The sequence below is a fragment of the Oncorhynchus mykiss genome, chromosome 17 (assembly GCF_057628025.1).
Source record: "Oncorhynchus mykiss isolate SJ-2025 chromosome 17, ASM5762802v1, whole genome shotgun sequence".
NCBI classification, from domain to species: Eukaryota; Metazoa; Chordata; class Actinopteri; order Salmoniformes; family Salmonidae; genus Oncorhynchus; species Oncorhynchus mykiss.
In genome coordinates this window covers 11,559,688-11,577,409 of record NC_143038.1, presented here as the reverse complement: position 1 = coordinate 11,577,409, position 17,722 = coordinate 11,559,688, and the positions used below count along the sequence as shown (strand labels likewise).

Sequence of the window (17,722 nt, the reverse complement as noted above, 5' to 3'; positions counted from 1 at the left end):
TCATGGCCGTCTTTCTATATCCTGAACAATTCTCCATTCAAGGCTTGCGCTGATACACCTTAAAGGGATTGTTTTAGAGAAATTAGAAAATCAAATTGAACAAAAACTCCCTGATCAAATTGGTAGGCCACCCCATGGGTGTTTTCTGGGGTTTAATTCAAATGTATTCAGTGTGTGCAATGGAAGCACCCCCAAAACCCTCCATAAGGTACTACTGAGAAGTGCATAGGAATCGGCTACTTGGCCCTTTTAACAGGTCTGATTTGTTTATTAGTATGGTAGTTTACTGGCAAAGGGAACTTTCAGCGCTCTCTGGTGTTAAAAAAGCATAACAAGTTAACCTAAAAACCAGACTAATAGGTCATTTACAGTACAATTAAATAAATCATTCATCAACGCTGTTAAAACCGCTACAGGAGACATATCCTGCATAGCATTAAAAGGAAGAGGGGAAAAAATCTTGTCCTGGCATGACATTCATAATTAGTGTTGCATCCAATTTTCACAATGGTCCCGTTTGGCTGTGAAAGACAATTTACTAAACTACTCATCTTTACCACATGACAAAATCAAAATGACAGCACACAAAATACACAGTGAGGGAGTCTTTTTTTTTTTTTACATTCTTAAATAATCAAGTATTTAAAACAATCGAGGAGTAGGACTCAGATCCGTGGGTTTTAGAGACTTTAAAGTTTGTTTTTAGCAGCCGAAGGAAAGTTAGCGGTAGGTATAGATTGCTAGCTCATTAGCGGGGTCAGTGCTGACAGCTGGTGTTGTACTGGAAGGAAGCCATCTGCACGCGACCCCGTAACCTTTGGACCTCCAGGCCGTGGAAGTAGTCGTCGTCGTCGTCCTGGACGATAATCTTCTGCAGCTCGCCTATCTCCCTCTCCATCTTGGAGCGCAGCTCTCGCTTCATCTTCTGAAGGGCCTGCAGAGAGAAACACTTTAATATCCTGACCCCAATACCGTAGGATGTAGTAGTCACATGCTGAACCCTGAATAAGTTCACTTGTCAAGTATCTCAAATCTCCCCAAAAAGTACAGGCATATGTAGTAAATTGTGTGTTCATTAGCGGGCATTTACCTTTTCTTGGGCCTTCTTCCGTACTTGGATATCCTGTCGCTCTATAGCGAGAGTTTCAGCCAACAATGAAAACTGAAAGAGTGCAGAACAGCGTGGAATTAGCTTTCAGCTGTCCCGTTCTTTCACATCAGTGCAGATGTAGGAACAGAGAAGATCAGGAAGCCGTTTCTTGGTCTTACTCTCCTACCACATCTGTAAGGTACGCGTGTGGTCCTACCTGGTCCTTGTAATAGTTCTCCATAGACTGGATCTGGTCTCGGTGTTTGTTCTGGTGCTCCTGGCGCTGCTCCTTGGCGTAGGCCCTCTGCTCTCGGAGACGAGCCTTCTGCACCTCCAAGCCCTCCTCAAAGACCTGCTTAAACATCTGGAACACAACACACACAGTTATACAACCCTTTAATAACCACTAAACAAACCACCATATCGTTACATGTGTTTGTATAGTCACAGTGTTCATGACCTGTTTACATTTTACAATAGAGCTTAATAGATGACAATTGTGTAAAATCTTCCCTTCACAAAATACATGGATGGAGAATGGAATGGAAAGTACTGTTTGAAGCGTTGAAACATGAAATTCTAGGAGCATCTAAACCGTGTTGGGTATTGAGGCGTAGCATGGCGTCACTAACTGACCCTCTCCTCTTTCGTGCGGGCCCTCATCATGCGCGCGCGGAGCTGGACGTGGTAGTCACTGTGGTACTTCTTGGCCCGGGCGATCTGCTGCCTCTGCTCCTTCAGACGGTTCTGAGTCGACTTCTGTTGCTGGATACGCTCCTTAAAATCCCTCTGGAGGGGGAGAGGAGCGAGACGGCTGTACAGTTAGAGGGGCTGTATTGTATTATTGCTTGCTGTGTGTGTTTGAGAAATAAGACTGGTAATATGTGTGTGTATGTATGTGTGTGTATGTGTGTGTGTGTGTCTAGCCTACATACTGAACCTCATGCATGCTTTGACTGGCTCACCAGGCGTCTGTTGTGTTCTTGCTCTTTGCGGATGATCTCCACCAGCAGGTTGTGTCTCCTCTGAACCTCCTCCACCTGGGGAGAGAGAACATGACGAGTTAACGGGAGGAGATCGATGTGGAAAAGTTGCACGGGTGGACCCTGGTCTCATTATGGGGTCTTCGCCCAATCACAGGCTCCGCACTTAGACATCTGTGTTAAGATTACAGAAAGGTAGGAGACTTGCAGAGATCCATCTGGCAAGCCAAGCTAAGCTCAAACCTCCCAGCTCTCCCTGTGGTTTATATGGTGGATAGTGTTATAGCGCCCCCACCTGGCTGGTGAGTTTAGTGCGTGGCCCCTGCCTCTGGTTGTCCAGGGAGAGGGAGGCGTTGAGGCGGTCCACCTGGCCCAGCTGCTGCTGCCACATCCTGCCCAGGGCGTGGGGCGAGAGGTGCAGGTGGGGGAACTCCTCCAGGAGCAGGGGGAGCAGGTCGTTGTCCTTCACCTTCACTGGAAAATGGAGAGAGAGAGAAGCACAAACGGTTAATATAGAGGGCCAAATCCATACCGTGCACTTAGACTAATGCGCAAATCCATATCAAGCTCTTTCTCCTAAGGCATATGTATTTCTGAAAGGATTGAATAGATAGCCAGGTAGGCATCCTCCATATTAGTTTGAGGCCAATGCTGCATTTTTAGTTCAGGGCAAACGAAGGAGAGGAAGCCACTTTGTACAGTACTTAGACTAGATTGAGTTGATACTGTCTCCATCTCACTGGCAGAGACTCCAGCTTGGGGGTCTTACTTGGTGGGGCTCTCCTGGTTTTGTCCTGTCGTCTGCGGCCCGGAGTTGGTTGTCTGGTCCTGGGGGAGCGGTGTTGGGCTGCTGTGGTGTACACTTGGGACGGTTTAGGGGTTCGGGGAACATCTCTCAGTATGGCCTCTCTGTATTCCCTCTCCTACAGGGCAGAACCACACATAGAACGTCTGCTGTAGATAATATTGGGACACAGTCTTTCTGCCAGAGGGCTACTGTATACACAGTCACATGGTGTCTAATGCACACACCTCCCCAGGGCTAAAATGAGTAGGTCTGATACTGTTTACACACCACACTCTCTCCTCACGCGCCCCCCCCCCGCTCTCACCGCCTCCTGTGCTCTGGTTCGTTCCTTGGCCATAGCAGCCCGTTCTCTGTCCTCGTACACTTTCAGCTCCTCCTCATAGGCTTTTTCCAGCTAGAGAGAGATGTGTACACACCAATTTTGTTAGACAGTTCAACTGCTGTCTTTTAAAAGGTGACAATATTTCATCTTTATACTGAATATGGCATTGGTTAATGTGATATGGCAATTCCCTCTGACCTGGCTGTGTTTGTGTTGGGGCGGTAGATGGTGGAGTTCCCGTCGGCCCTTACGGGCGGCGTGTCTCTGTGTGACCTCTCCGCGCACCGCCTCTCTCATGGCGCCCTCTAGCTGACCTGAGAGAGAGCGACGGGCCCGGGGAGGTGAGGGGGACAGGGAGCGGGTACAGGGGGCTGTGGGGGCTCGCGGAGTACCTGGGAGAAGGGTCAGAGGTTAAAGGTTAAAGCCGAGGAAATGTTAAATCATAGAGTTGGTCAATAATGACTTATTATTGTTCTACATTCAGGCGAGTCAACTGTGCTTTTGTTGGAGAAGTGCGGTGCATCTCAGAGTAGGAGTGCTGATCTAGGATCTGCCCATACAAATCGTATTCCTTATGATCTAAAAGGCTAAACTGATCCTAGATCTGAGATGCTGTATGAACACGGGCCCTGATGTGATTGAAGAGGTGGAGGATGTACCTGTTGGCCTCCTTGGGGGCCTGCGACACTCCATGACACTGTCACTGTGGTGGGACAGTTTGTCTTCCTCTTTGACCTCGTCGGGCTCTCCGCTCTCTCCTAGCGCTCTCTTTAACATCTGACGAGTGGAAACACACATTAAATCTAGATGTACATTGCTGAGATGCCAGGGGTGACACCTTAGTTTTCCCCCCACACACTATTTACCGGTGCAATTAATGGTCAGCTGTGGCGCATGCCAAGTGAAAGCATGTCGGGTGGGAAGGTTCTCCTGGTGAATGGGATTGTAAGGCATCCGACACGCGGTTAGACTGCTCCGAACGCATCCCAGCAATATAAATATAGCTTGACACACACAGTCCACATAATGACAAGCCCGTCACTCACACACACGTGTACCACTCACCAGGTCCAGCTCCTCTAGTCGTCGGGACAGCTTCTCAGACATGTGGTGCAGCTCCTGTTCTGCCTTCCTGTTTCTCTGTCTACGCCAGGAGAGAGGCTCCTCACAATGCTCCTCCTCTAGTACCCTGCTACTACTGGCAGGAGAGAGGGAGGGAGAAAGGGGGACAAAAGGTAGAAAGAGAGGAAAAGCAGAGACAAAAAGGGCAAGGCAGGGAGGTGAATGTTAGATTGAGTGGCAGTGTGTAGGACATCTGTGTGTAACTAACTTATGTTCATGTACATTGATTTTCTCGCTATGCATCTACAATGCTATTCTAACCACCTCCCATTGTGTTGTTCTTACCTGATCCCCGTCCGCCCCCTGTGAGCCCGGCTGTCCTGCTGCGTGTAGGTCTCTTCCTCCTCTTCCTCAGTGTCCAGTGGTGCCCTGTCCTCCAGCTCTTCCTGCAGGGTGAGGAAATGAATGTCTGGCTGTGTCCGGAATAGAACCCTCCTGGGCCCCACACTGGTAGGCTATAGAGAAGATTAGAGAGATTTGCGAAATATTCAACAATTTAGTTATGAATTAGCTGTAAATTGGACATGCATTAGCAAATAATTAGATTGGAATTAGGCATGAGGTAGACTTGAATTATTGAATTAGTCCTAATTTGAGGCATTGTAACTACAACAGTGTAGAGTGCGAGTGGTTTGTTATGCCTTACCTCTGGCTGCTCCTTGGCCTCCTCTAGCCTGACCTTGGTTTGACTGGACACAGACTTCTCACTCTCGACTACAAATGAAAAGCATGGAGGAGTAAGATCAATCAATCAAATTGATACATGGTTTGAGGTGCTACACTTTTATTTCTGATAAACTGAACGCTGTGCAAAAATACTTCAATTCAATGGCTACAGCCGTGCTATTCAGAGCAGTCCGTTCTGTGTACTAACCAGGTGAGTGGTTGTGGGCTGGCGAGCGCACTCCATTGGTAACTGTGTCAGCCACTGGCCTTGGGGACTGCGAGAGGGAGAGAGAGATGATCATTCATTAGTCAGAGAGAAGGGGACAGAGACAAAGGGGTGGATGCATTTCCACTCAGTGGGGGAGGGGGGGGAGAATTCACACTCAAATCAAACTGTGATAAAAGAGAACCCAGCGAGAGGAGTCTCAGTGGCTAGCTAGCGGATGCTAACGTCATATCACACAAGAGATGCATGACGTGAACTACCGCTACCAGTACAAAGCATTGAAATACCAGTGTCACGGGTAGTCTAGCGGTTAAGGTCGCTGGTTCGAATCCCCAATCTGTCAATGTGCCTTTGAGAAAGACACTTTACCCTAATTGACCCTGTAAGTCTGCTAACTGACTAAACTGTAAAACAATGCTAAATTAATACAGTAGTTGTAGTACACTGCCTTATTGCAGTGAATTAGAACGCGACACAGAAAGAATAGCAGTAGTGTGTGCAGGTCAATTTAGGTAAATACTTGATTTTATTTCATCTACACCACAGCTCCTTACCGTCGCCCATAATGGTATGTGAGATCATGGGGTATGGAGATAGATATATATATACATACACACACACACACACAGCAAAACGTCCCTTTTGCAGGACCCTGTCATTCAAAGTTAATTTGTAAAAATCCAAATAGATCTTAATTGTAAAGGGTTTAAACACTGTTTCCCATGCTTGTTCAATGCTTGTTCAATTAATTAACCATAATTAATAAACACGCACCTGTGGAATGGTCGTTAAGACACTAACAGCTTACAGACGGTAGGCAATTAAGGTCACAGTTCTGAAAACTTTGGACGCTAAAAGAGGCCTTTCTACTGACTCTGAAAAACACCAAAAGAAAGATGCCCAGGGTCCCTGCTCATCTGCGTGAACGTGCCTTAGGCCTGCTGCAAGGAGGCATGAGGACTGCAGATGTGGCCAGGGCAATAAATTGCAAAGTCCGTACTGTGAGACGCCTAAGACAGCGCTTAGGAGTGGAGAGACTATAAGGTGGAAACATTGCATTCCTTCTAGGGTGGAAACTTGTGCTGGGTGGGGACATATGGCCCTGGGTCATATTGTAAATGACATGGGAATGTAGAACTGTTTCTCAGTCAGGTCTCTCCAACTCTAGATCCAATGATGTCCAATTTCTCAGTCATAGTATTGGCTATTCTTCAGACATAGCGAGTACCAGTTGGTAATGGAATAACAAGTGGAAAGTATTTGCCCCTGCTAGCGTGTCTGGACTTGCCAGAGGCATGCAGGTGGGATGTGACGTGATTCCCAGGTGTTGCCGCCCATAAACAGAGAGGAGGAACATATTGGAAAAGTGATTCCTGTGATGAGTCTCGTGGCCATTTTGGATGAGTCGGCATGAGTCAGCAACAGCTCATCCTTTGTCAGAGGAGGAAGGAAGCTACAGTTCTATAAACTGTAATTGGCTGAGGTCACTTCAGAATGCGTTTCAGAACACAGTCGTTTTCTGAGAGCTTTGAAATACTGGTTAAAACGTGTCTTCAGAAAGTTGATACTGTATTACAAAGCGTAATTTGAAGAGACTCAGCATGGATATATATGACTAGACAGACATACCTCTGAGGTGCCAGTGGGTGCCTCCTGCGCCACTGCAGCCCCGCTGCTGAGACCGTTGGCTGGGGGAGACTGGCTACCCGAGTGGGGAGCTCTGTCGGGCCTGTGGGGGGTGGTCTGGTATGGGGGTTGCAGGGGGATGGCCGAGCGCAGGGGCTCCCTCAGTAGAGTGGCCTGGGTGCCTGGGGTTCCCGGGGCACACGTGGTGCTGGGGCCCGGAGCTTGGGAAGAGGCTTCCACTGTTAGGGAGGGGTAAAATAGAAGCTGTTAGAGGTGTAGATTTTGTAGGCAATGTATTGTAGGCGTATGTGTACACTGTTCAGTACTGTAGTTCCCAACAGATGCTATGGCTATTCGTGTCATGTTATAATAGTGTTATGCAGGCTGTTTGAACAAAGGTTCAAGTAAAATATTATTTATGTTCCTATACAATCAGATTTGCCTCAACTGGTTCACTGTTCTTTAAGTAGCCCACAGTTCTGAACTCCTAGCTATCGATGCCTTGCCAATTACCCTGGCATTGTCTTGCGAATATACACAAGATCCATACAATGGAGCAAAGACAAGTACACGGGCCATTCATATTCTAACTAACTAAACCGTTGTTGAAGACTATCATTAAAACCAAACATAGGGACTCAGTGGAAACTAATGAGAGGACAGGGGCTTGTAAAAAGGAAACGGTGACATAATCCTCGTTTTTTTTTTTTTTTTACTTCCACTTGAGGAAAAACGAACCCCCTGACCACATAACATTCCGCACTGTCTCCATAAAGAATTCCATAGGAAGGACAGCAAAAAAAGACTGGAAAAACTGGATACCTCATCAGCATCATGTGCTGTTTGATAAGCAAAAGGTGGATGAAGTTTGCTGACGACAACGGTGGTAGGACTGCTCACCGACATAGAGGCAGCCTATTTTATTTAACCAGGTCAGCTAGTTGAGAACAAGTTCTCATTTACAACTGCGACCTGGCCAAGATAAAGCAAAGCAGTGCGACAACAACAACACAGAGTTACACATAAACAAACGTACAGTCAATAACATAATAGAAAAACCAATGTACAAAATCTACACCTGGCGGTGTGGTGCAAGGCCAACCACCTCTGTGAAAAGATTTGGCACAGGCCCTCAGATCCTCAAAAAGTTATACAGCTGCACCATTGAGAGCAGCTTGACTTGCTGCACCACCGCTTGTTACACCAACTGCAAGACACCAGACCGCAAGGCGCTACAGAGGGTGGCGAGTCCTACCCAGTACATCACTGGGGCTGAGCTCCCTGCCATCCAGGACCTGTATACCAGGCGGTGTCGGACGAAGACCCCAAAAAATAGCTAATCACATATCTACCAGGACTTCCTGCATTAACCATTTTTGCACCAACTCTCTTGCACCGACTATGCACACACACTGGACTCTACCCACACACTCACACATACTTTACACTGACACCCCAACACTCTGCATAAGGGCGTCTGAATGTTATGTAAATGTAATTACCTCGTACCCCTACACATCAACTCGGTACAGGTACTCCCTGTATATAGCCATGTTCTTTTTAATCATTAATTGTTTTTCACTGGATATGTATTCCTTCTGTTACTATTTCTATCTTTAACTCTGCATTGTTGGAAAAGGACCCGTCAGTAAGCATTTCATTGTTACTCTACACCGGTTGTGTACGAAACATGGGACAAATAAAATGGGATTTGATTCCAAATGTAAATACAGAAAGACAGAGGAAAGCTTTTCCTTTTTCAGCATTCTATGTCATGGGCCAGGAACCAGCTTTTGGTCCCGCCTACCTTCTTGTTTGGCCGTGAACGTGCGGGCGGAGTCTCCCAGGAGGATAAGCTCATTGGTCGAGCCCGTCTCCTCTGCATTCCAAGAGTGAAGGGAATGTTTGCTGCTAGACTGGACGGCAGAGCTGGAAGATAAAAGAAACCTCGTAAAGTTACCGATGTATCACTATCAAAGTAAACCAAAGGAAAGACCACCCAAAGAGTTCAATGGAAGTGCATCGGTGTGTCTGGTTTGTGTGATACCAGTTAGTTAGAACAAGTACAACCTGCACTTATTCAAAACAATGCATCGAGTTTCCTGGTTTAGGAACAGAGGTTTACCTCACCCACAATGACTCATTCAGCTTTGTTGACTTTCCAGCCAGCCTTTCTGTGCGACAGCCAACGGAACAGGCTGAGTAGACATAGTGATGTCATAGATGTTTGTGTTCCGTGTCCAACCTTAGCATTTGCCGTTACGGTTGACATTTGTGTCGTGCTCCCTGACTGGCTGTTGTGTCAATAGGATGTACCGACTTGACTTACACGATGATGGCATTTGAAGTGGTCCTGTCTGGTGCAGTTGCTAGAGCATGGCATTTGCAATGCCAGGTTAGTGGGTTCGATTCCCGGGACCACCCATATGAAAAATGTATGCATGCATGACTAAGTCGCTTTGGATAACAGCGTCTGCAAAATGGCATATATACATGTATTGTCTCGTGATGTAGTGTCTTTGGTTGTATCAACAGAATTGGAACCCTGCTCGAAGACGGAACTGAATCTGAAACCATGGAAATGTACAAAGAACCTGTAGCATAGAATATCTTGAAAACACTCACTGCACACTAGAATACTGGGAGGCTCTCTCCATTAGGGCCTCCTGTTCCTCTGTCTGGGGGACCACTGTCCCTGTAGGAAGGGGGGCATCCTCAACAGGAACACAGCTTGGTTCCTTGTCTGGAGGGAGGAAAGGGGGAGGATTGTAGAAGGGTGATTACAGCGTGGCGCAATGTGGTGAAGTTGACAGGCTCCTGCTGTGATGCAATGACGAAACGAACAAGCTACCAGTCGACTTTCAGACCACCAATCAGTCCGTAATTATACAAATATTTAAGTCACATTAACAGACTCAGTCAGAGTAGTAGAATAAGCACTCGGAACATAGCAATCCATAGACATTGGAGCACATAGACACACTAATGATCCAACCCCATTTCCGAAAGCTGAAGTGAAACAAGCAACTGTTCTAGCCATGTCATTGTGAAAGTGCATCGACAGAGTTCATTGAGTGTGACAGTAACATTATCTGTAGCGACTCATGCATAGCTTATCCCAGATATTTCCTAATTGGAAATATCAAGCGGTTTAAACTAGAGCCCGGGCGATATGTTATTCTTGGCCCGATGGCGGTTTGGATTTTTTTTTTTGGGGGGGGGGGGGGTACAAAACTTACTGATACCGATGTATCTGCCGATATACTGTTTTATGCCGGGAAAATTTAAAAGTGTAATTTTCCCACACTGTATTCGCATAAAATTATATTCAAAAGAACAACTGTCCAAGAAATATGGTTCAAATGTTGATTTCTTACATTGTGAAATGAATGACAATGAGAATGGCTGCAAGTGTTAAGGTAAGCATGAGTCCCTTTTTTTCATCCTATATATTGAAAAATCGGTTATCGGTGGATTATCAACCAATACTTCACAGCTCCTTTTGGACTCTCGCAAAGTCACCACCCCTATCCATTTTGATAAACCAGTCATTTTCCCCAGAGCCTTCTGAACATTTAAATGTCCAGACAGTCTGGTCATTAAAAGTCTAATTGGTGTTTTGCGATGGGAGAGAGGGCCAGCAGACCACCATTCCACCATAGATGGACACAAAGACATGCAGAGCGCTGCCAACCGCTTCCCAGTAATCCCAGAGCTAGCCGTCTCTAAAACGGGTTTAGAAAGGCCATTATGTCCACTTCATGTGTGTGGGTGATCTCACCCAAACAGGGTTGTGCCTCACTCAGTGACACAGATAAAGTTTGAGGGAAATGGTGTGATATGAGATCAGGAAGAACAGGGGTGATATCAGGTCAGGAAGAACAGCTGTATGTTTAGGTATGTTTCCAGGCAGGTCTTCTGACCTCAATAGGACTTCCTGGTTAAATAAATGTTAGCCTAAATATAACAGTTGAGAGGGTAATGGAGTAAAATAAGATTTTTTTTGTCTACCTCCATTTTGCGACTCCTCTTCACTGATCTGTTCGGTGAGATACTCAAGCAGCCCGTCAAAGATCTCCAACAGGTTCTTGATGGACTCCTTGTCCCCTCGTACAATGTTCTCGCCTAGAGCCGGGGGAAAAACCCATTAGGACAAGCGATGAATCAGTGGAACCATAATAAACACCACATTGTTGTCCTTTTAATAGAACCAACGAGTCTGCATCTTTTTACGGTGAATTTTCCTAAACAAAGAGGGTTGTGTTTGCTCTGAACAAGGCTGTGCTTTGAAATCTAAACAGCAATTTAGCCAGAGACCCTCTGGTTGTAGCTAAATAGATCACTTGATTTTCTTTCAGCATTCATCATCGGTTCTCTCTGATACCGCACGGCAAGCAGTACCGATGCACCAAGTCTGGAACCAACAGGACCCTGAACAGCTTCTACCCCCATGCTATAAGACAGGGGCTGGGCAATATGGCCAAAATATTATATCACGCTATTAAAAAAAATGGACGATATGTTTTTTTAATAATAAAAGTTCTACATTTCTTTATGAGGAGTGTGTGACCCTAGGGTGGCAACACATACATTCTAAGTAATTTCAAATGGTCTTTCTCCATTCTGATTGTTTTATACTGTTCAATTCAACTTCAACCCCCCAAAAATGATAATTTTCATACATTTCTGCATTTGAGATCATTTCCACGCTGCCACGTAGGGCTGCACGATATGGGCAAGTAATCTGGGCCTTATTTTTAACCAAATGTTGCAATTTGACTTGCGATTTAGAGCAAAACACTTGGGTTAACTGTTGGAATCATGGGAATAGAAAGTATATTCTAATTATATAGTTGGAATATAATATAGTGGGCACTTTCAATACAATGTTGCTTGACATTACAATGAATGAAAATGCCAGGGAGGAGTTATTGTGACAGGGTAAGAACTAATGTGTTAGGTGTTTCCTAGGGGACCCTATAATGTTTGGCTACATTGAATGTAGAGGTCGACCGATTAATCGGAATGGCCGATTAATTAGGGCTGATTTCAAGTTTTCATTACAATCAGAAATCTGTATTTTTGGATGCCGATTTGGCCCCCAATTTTTTTTTACACCTTTATTTAATCTTGTTCAGGGGCAGAACCACAGATTTTTACCTTGTCAGCTCGGGGGATTCAATCTTGCAACCTTACAGTTAACTAGTCCAACGCTCTAACCACCTGCCTCTCATTGCACTCCACGAGGAGACTGCCTGTTACACGAATGCAGTAAGCCAAGGTATGTTGCTAGCTAGCATTAAACTTATCTTAGAAAAAAAATCAATCATAATCACTAGTTAACTACACATGGTTGATGATATTACTAGTTTATCTAGCGTGTCCTGCTTTGCATATAATCTGACTGAGCATACAAGTATCTAAGTATCTGACTGAGCGGTGGTAGGCAGAAGCAGGCACGTAAACATTCATTCAAACAGCACTTTTGTGCGTTTTGCCAGCAGCTCTTCGTTGTGCGTCAAGCATTGCGCTGTTTATGACTTCAAGCCTATCAACTCCTGAGATGAGGCTGGTGTAACCGAAGTGAAATGGCTAGCTAGTTAGCGCGCGCTAATAGCGTTTCAAACGTCACTCGCTCTGAGTCTTCAGTCTTCAGGTTCTATAGCAAATCACGCTTGCTTTTACTCAGTACGTGTATTAGCTAGATAACAAACAGCAGCTACCAAGATGTCGGAACAACTTGATAAGAAAAGACAAACTAGCTGTTTTCATATGTAAGAAACACAAGTTAATTGTGTAATTACAGAAGGCTAGTAGGTTTATATTAAGAAGCAAAGTGCCAACTGCATCGTTGTCATCAACAGTGTTGCACATGCTGCATTGACCATTCAGACTGAACCAAGTGTCTCGTGCTTGACGAACATCAAATGCGCTCCTTGAGTGACAGGGAGCGTGGTTAGGTCTGGGTGGAACGCGGTATAGAGAGTGGAGAGAGATGACTCAAGTAGCGAAGTAGACTATAAAAATGGACGTTACACGCTGCGTGCCACATTTAACAAACCAAACATTCAAATACCGGTATAGAAGGTAAAGTAAAAACCCAAACCGGTCTGTGCATCAATACCAGTATATCGCAAAACACAGTACACTGCCCAGCCCTACATAAGAATGCTAAATAGTTAGCTATTGGTTACTATTTAGCTATCTGCATTTACCCATTTTGCACTAACTCTTTTGACTCATCACATAAAACAGTAACAGCAGTGTATCTATCCTGTTGCCTAGTCACTTTATCTCTACCTATATGTACACATCTACCTCAATTACCTCGTATCCCTGCACAACGACTCAGTACTGGTACCCTGTGTATATAGCCAAGTTATCATAACTTGTGTATTTATTCCTCATTTTTATTTCTCTCTGCATTGTTTGGAAGTAAGCATTTTACTGTTAGCCTACACCTGTTTACGAAGCATGTGACAAATAACATTTGACTTGATCAGATGATGAATGACTGAATATCTAGGGAATAAGGAGTAGTTACTAGTTAATTAACTAGTGAATAGTGAGTCAAGCGTAAGAGCTGCTCACCTGTGATGTGTGAAAGGCTGATCTGAAGGTAATCCAGAGCCAGGGAGTCGATCACAGACTGGATGTTGTGGACATCATCCTCCTGACTGCCCGGGTTGGCGATGTAGTCTACACATACACACACGATTCCAAATCACAGCCTCTTGTGCACTTTGGCCACTTACTAGCCCATTGACAAACACAGCCTTGTGTTGGCAGGTTTGACGATCATAAGTAGCACTGTGTGGCATTCTTGAAATTCTAAGAATACTCTCCTCTAAAGCACTCAGTTGGCCTTAACAGCATGCGTTAAAAAAAAAACAATCTAAACATGAACTAACATGGGACAGTTGATAGGTCTCAAAAAATACATATTGCTCTTTTGGTGGGCATGTTTATTGTGTCATGTTTGGTGTAAACTTACCTGGGACTTTCTCCCCCAAGATGGCCTCATACAAGGCGGCAAAAACATTGGCATTACAGTCCGTCACCTTCTTCAGTCTTAGGTTAATGTGACACTTGCTAAGGATATCATTCGCCACGTCCACCCAATCTGTAAAAAGGGACATTACAAACTAAATGCAGACCTTGAATTTATGAATAAAGTGAATAGTGTAGATCATACTTCTTGGAGCAGTTATGAACTAGGCTACGTTAAAACTAAAAATGGCAGTAATAAAGCCTCTCCTGAAAAAGCCAAACCGTGACCCGGAAAAATGTAAAAACTACCGGCCTATTCCTCTCAAAGTGTTTTGACAAAGCTGTTCAGCAGAAACTCGCTGCCTTCCCGAAGCCAGATAATGTATTCAAAACGCTCCAGTCTGGTTGAAGACCCCATCATAGTACTGAGACTGCATTGTGAAGGTGGTAAATTACCTTTTAATGGCGTAGTGCCGCTTTTGACACCACCAATCACCACATTATTTTGGAGAGATTGGAAACCCCAATTGGTCTACACGGACAAGTTTGTGTCTGGTTTAGATCTAATCTGTTGGAAAGATATCAGTTTGTCTCTGTGAATGGTTTGTCCTCTGACAAATCAATGTAAGTTTCGGTGTTCCTCAAGATTCTGTTTTAGGACCATCATTGTTTTCATTATACTGTATATTCTATACTCTGTCTGTGTTTCAGACATAAGGAAGTGGAAGGCAGCAAATGTTTTACTTTTAAACTCGGAAAAAACAGATGTTAGTTCTAGGACCCAAGACATCTGCTGTTTGATTTTACAATTAATCCTGATGGTTGTACAGTCATCTCAAATAAAACTGTGAAGGACCTCTGCGTTACTCTGGACACCGATCTCTCTTTTGATGAACATATCAATAATATTTTGTCACTTCCAGTTTAAGACTACTGTAATGCTCTACTCTTCGGCTAACCGGATGAAGCACCAGATAAACTTCAGTTAGAGTTAAATACAGCTGCTAGAATCTTGACTAGAACCAAAAAATGTGATCATATTACTCCAATTCTAGCCTCTCTACACTGGCTTCCTGTTAACGCTAGGGCTGATTTCAAGGTTTTACTGCTAGCATTACATGGACTTGCTACATGGACCTGCTCCTGCCTACAGTCAAAAGTCACAGGCCTTCTTATTGTCCCTAGAATTTCGAAGCAAACAGCTGGAGGCAGGGGCTTTCTCCTATAGAGCTAAATTTGTATGGAATGGTCTGCCTATCATTGTGAGAGACGCAGACTGTCTCGACCTTTAAGTCTTTACTTAAGACTCATCTCTTCAGTTGGCCCTATGATTGAGTGTAGTCTGGCCTAGGGGTGTGAAGGTGAAGGGCAAGGCACTGGAGTGACAAACCGCCTTGCTGTCCATGCCTGGCCGGCTCCCCTCTCTCCACTGGGATTCTCTGCCTCTGAAACTATTGGGGCTGTGTCACTGGCTTACTAGTGCTCTTCCATGCCGTCCCTAGGAGGGGTGCGTCACGTCGTGCAAGGCTTTTTTCGCTTTACTCAACTTAAGTGGGTTGAGTCACTAACGTGACCTTTCTGTCCAGTTTTGCGCCCCCCTCGGGCTTGTGCCGTGGAGATCTTCATGGGATATACTCGCCTTGGCTCAGGGTAGTAAGTTAGTGGTCTGTTGATATCCCTCTAGTGGTGTGGGGTCTGTGCTTTGGCAAAGTAGGTGGGATTATATCCTGACTGGTTGGCTCTGTCCGGGGGTATCATCTATGTGCCGGGGGACTAGGGTCAGTCTGTCCTGTCTGGTGAAATTCTCCTATCTTATCTGGTGTTCTGTGTGAATTTAAGTAAATCTCCCATCTCGCTCTCTCCCCTCACAGACGACCTGAGCCCTAGGACACTGCCTGAGGACTACCTGGCCAAATGACTCCTGGCTGTCACCGTCCTCAGTCCACGTGGTAGTGCTGCTGCTCCAGTTTCAACTGTTCTGCCTGTGGCTATGGATCCCTGATCTGTTCACTTGACGTGCTACCTTGTCCCAGACCTGCTATTTTTTTTACCCTTTCTCTCGCACCTGCTGTCTCGACCTCTGAATACTTGGCTATGAAAAGCCAACTTACATTTACTCCTGACCTGTTGCACCCTCTACAACCCCTGTGATTATTATTTGACCCTGCTGGTCATCTATGAACATCTTGTAGAACGATCTGGCCTTAATGGCCATGTACTCTTATAATCTCCACCCGGCACAGCCATAAGAAGACTGGCCACCCCTTTGAGCCTGGTTCCTCTCTAGGTTTCTGCCTTTCTATGGTGTTTTTTCCTTGCCACCGTGCTTCTACATCTGCAATGCTTACTGTTTGGGGTTTTAGGCTGGGTTTCTGTATAAGCACTGTGTGACAACTGCTAATGTAAAAAGGACTTTATAAATAAATGTGATTTGATTTGATTCAGTTTGTTTACAGACGTTGACAAAAATGCACAACAAAACTGCTCAGTTGGTGGCAACCATCCCAAAATAATTGTTGACATACTGGCGGCTAATTTGGGGGCATGCGCGGGCAGAAGGCAGGCACAGTATGTTAGCTAACGTTAGAAATGTTAGCAACACCAACTACAATGTGGTAAGCCAGCTAACGTTAATACTAACGCAAAGAACACTACTGTAGTTAGCAAACTGGCTATGTATGTTGGAGTAGCTAGATAGCTAGGTTCACGAAAAGTACTGAATAACTCCTTAAATAGCCTACTATGTAGTTATTATCCTGATTGGTATCGCTAGCTACCAAACACAGTAACCACCAAGTTAGGTGCTATTTCTTCTTAATTAATTTACTAACTAACAGTCGTTAGCTTACCTCGCTCATCTTCTTGGGTTCCCATTCGGCATTAACTAGCAAGCTAGCCAGCTTGCTTGCTGTGTGGTAGTCAGCCGAGCTGGCAACAACGAAAGTGAAGCAATTGTCAACAATACTGTCTCTCTTGACCTCTGAAAAGAAGAACTAGCATTGCTAGCTAGTAGCAGTACGTTTTCCAAATTTCGAGGTTCGTCACTCACTGATTAACATTCATAATGAGAACAGAAATTAAAAGGGTGCCGGCTGCCAAGCAGAAAGTAATCGACATTTTAAAATGCAAGTGTTTTCTGATTGGGTGGAAAACGGTTTTCACTAGTTACCCTAGACACAAAGTCCAAATGTATATATTGTAAAAATTCATGAAACTAAAATTTGCTTTTTGGTCTTAATTTGAGGTTTGAGTTGGACATGAGCTCAGCAGTGTGGTCAATGTTAGGGTTAGGTTTAAAATCACATTTTAAGAAAATGCATTGTAGAAACAGGCGGGATTTATGACTTTGTGGATGTGGTAACTAGTGACGACCATGGTAAACTGGCACTTTGTTTCCGGAAGTAGTTTATGAATGTTCGGGAAAAATGGTTCCTTGTACTCTTTTCTCTTTGTTCTGGTTAGTCCAGTTGACTCTTCAGTTATTTTACAATATATCACAGACAGACATTTAATAAATTAACCATATTTGTTATTAAAATATCACATGGTAGACAGGGTGTTCTTCCGAGTATCTGTCTTAAAGTAGTTCCCAGAGTTTGTAAACCCAGAGGCCCAACGTCGCGAGACTTCCGGGATGGCTAGCGAAACAGATCAGGACTGGGTTTGAGAAGTCATTAACTTTGTTTCCTTTACCTTCTACCCTCAAAGTTCGCATAGAAAATAGATGCGACAATTGCCTGCTAGGGTACATTTCAATTTAAACTCCCCCATTTCCCGATTGCAAACATTCTAATAGTTCGCCTTATTTCAGTTTTTGTGACAAAATAAGCAGTCGTTGTAAGAGAATCATTGTACCATCTAAACCAGTGTTTCCCAACCCTGGTATTCG

The 17,722-nt window shown here is 44.7% G+C and overlaps 1 protein-coding gene across 2 annotated transcripts; it reads right to left on the bottom strand.

The window, feature by feature from the left end:
- Positions 1–247: 247 nt before the first annotated feature.
- On the bottom strand, positions 248–17,216 carry LOC110493676 (centrosomal protein of 95 kDa). Of its 2 annotated transcripts, none has more exons than XM_021568076.3 (21): positions 16,683–17,216; positions 13,838–13,966; positions 13,435–13,542; positions 10,855–10,968; positions 9,469–9,586; positions 8,651–8,772; positions 6,847–7,082; positions 5,200–5,266; positions 4,972–5,039; positions 4,611–4,780; positions 4,269–4,398; positions 3,863–3,980; positions 3,402–3,595; positions 3,186–3,275; positions 2,843–2,996; positions 2,369–2,547; positions 2,056–2,130; positions 1,727–1,879; positions 1,308–1,454; positions 1,091–1,162; positions 248–934 (listed from the first exon to the last, which is right to left on the bottom strand). In XM_021568076.3, exons 1-21 carry the CDS (start codon positions 16,705–16,707, stop codon positions 758–760), a joined length of 2,646 nt encoding a protein of 881 aa, XP_021423751.2. In that variant the 5' UTR covers positions 16,708–17,216; the 3' UTR covers positions 248–757. The 2 variants fall into 2 exon arrangements, with proteins under 2 accessions (XP_021423751.2, XP_021423750.2); XM_021568075.3 differs by having other exon boundaries at positions 4,269–4,401; positions 16,683–17,154.
- Between the last annotated feature and the right edge of the window lie 506 nt (positions 17,217–17,722).

What these genes read in the sequence shown, in the direction of transcription:
- LOC110493676 (XM_021568075.3), bottom strand. Translation starts at nt 16,707, where the DNA reads ATGGGAACCCAAGAAGATGAGCGAG. An exon ending in AACCCAAGAAGATGAGCGAG is followed by an intron (nt 13,967 to 16,682) that starts GTAAGCTAACGA and finishes CCCTTTTTACAG; the next exon opens with ATTGGGTGGACGTGGCGAAT. An exon ending in CAGCCTTTCACACATCACAG is followed by an intron (nt 10,969 to 13,434) that starts GTGAGCAGCTCT and finishes CCCCGGCTCTAG; the next exon opens with GCGAGAACATTGTACGAGGG.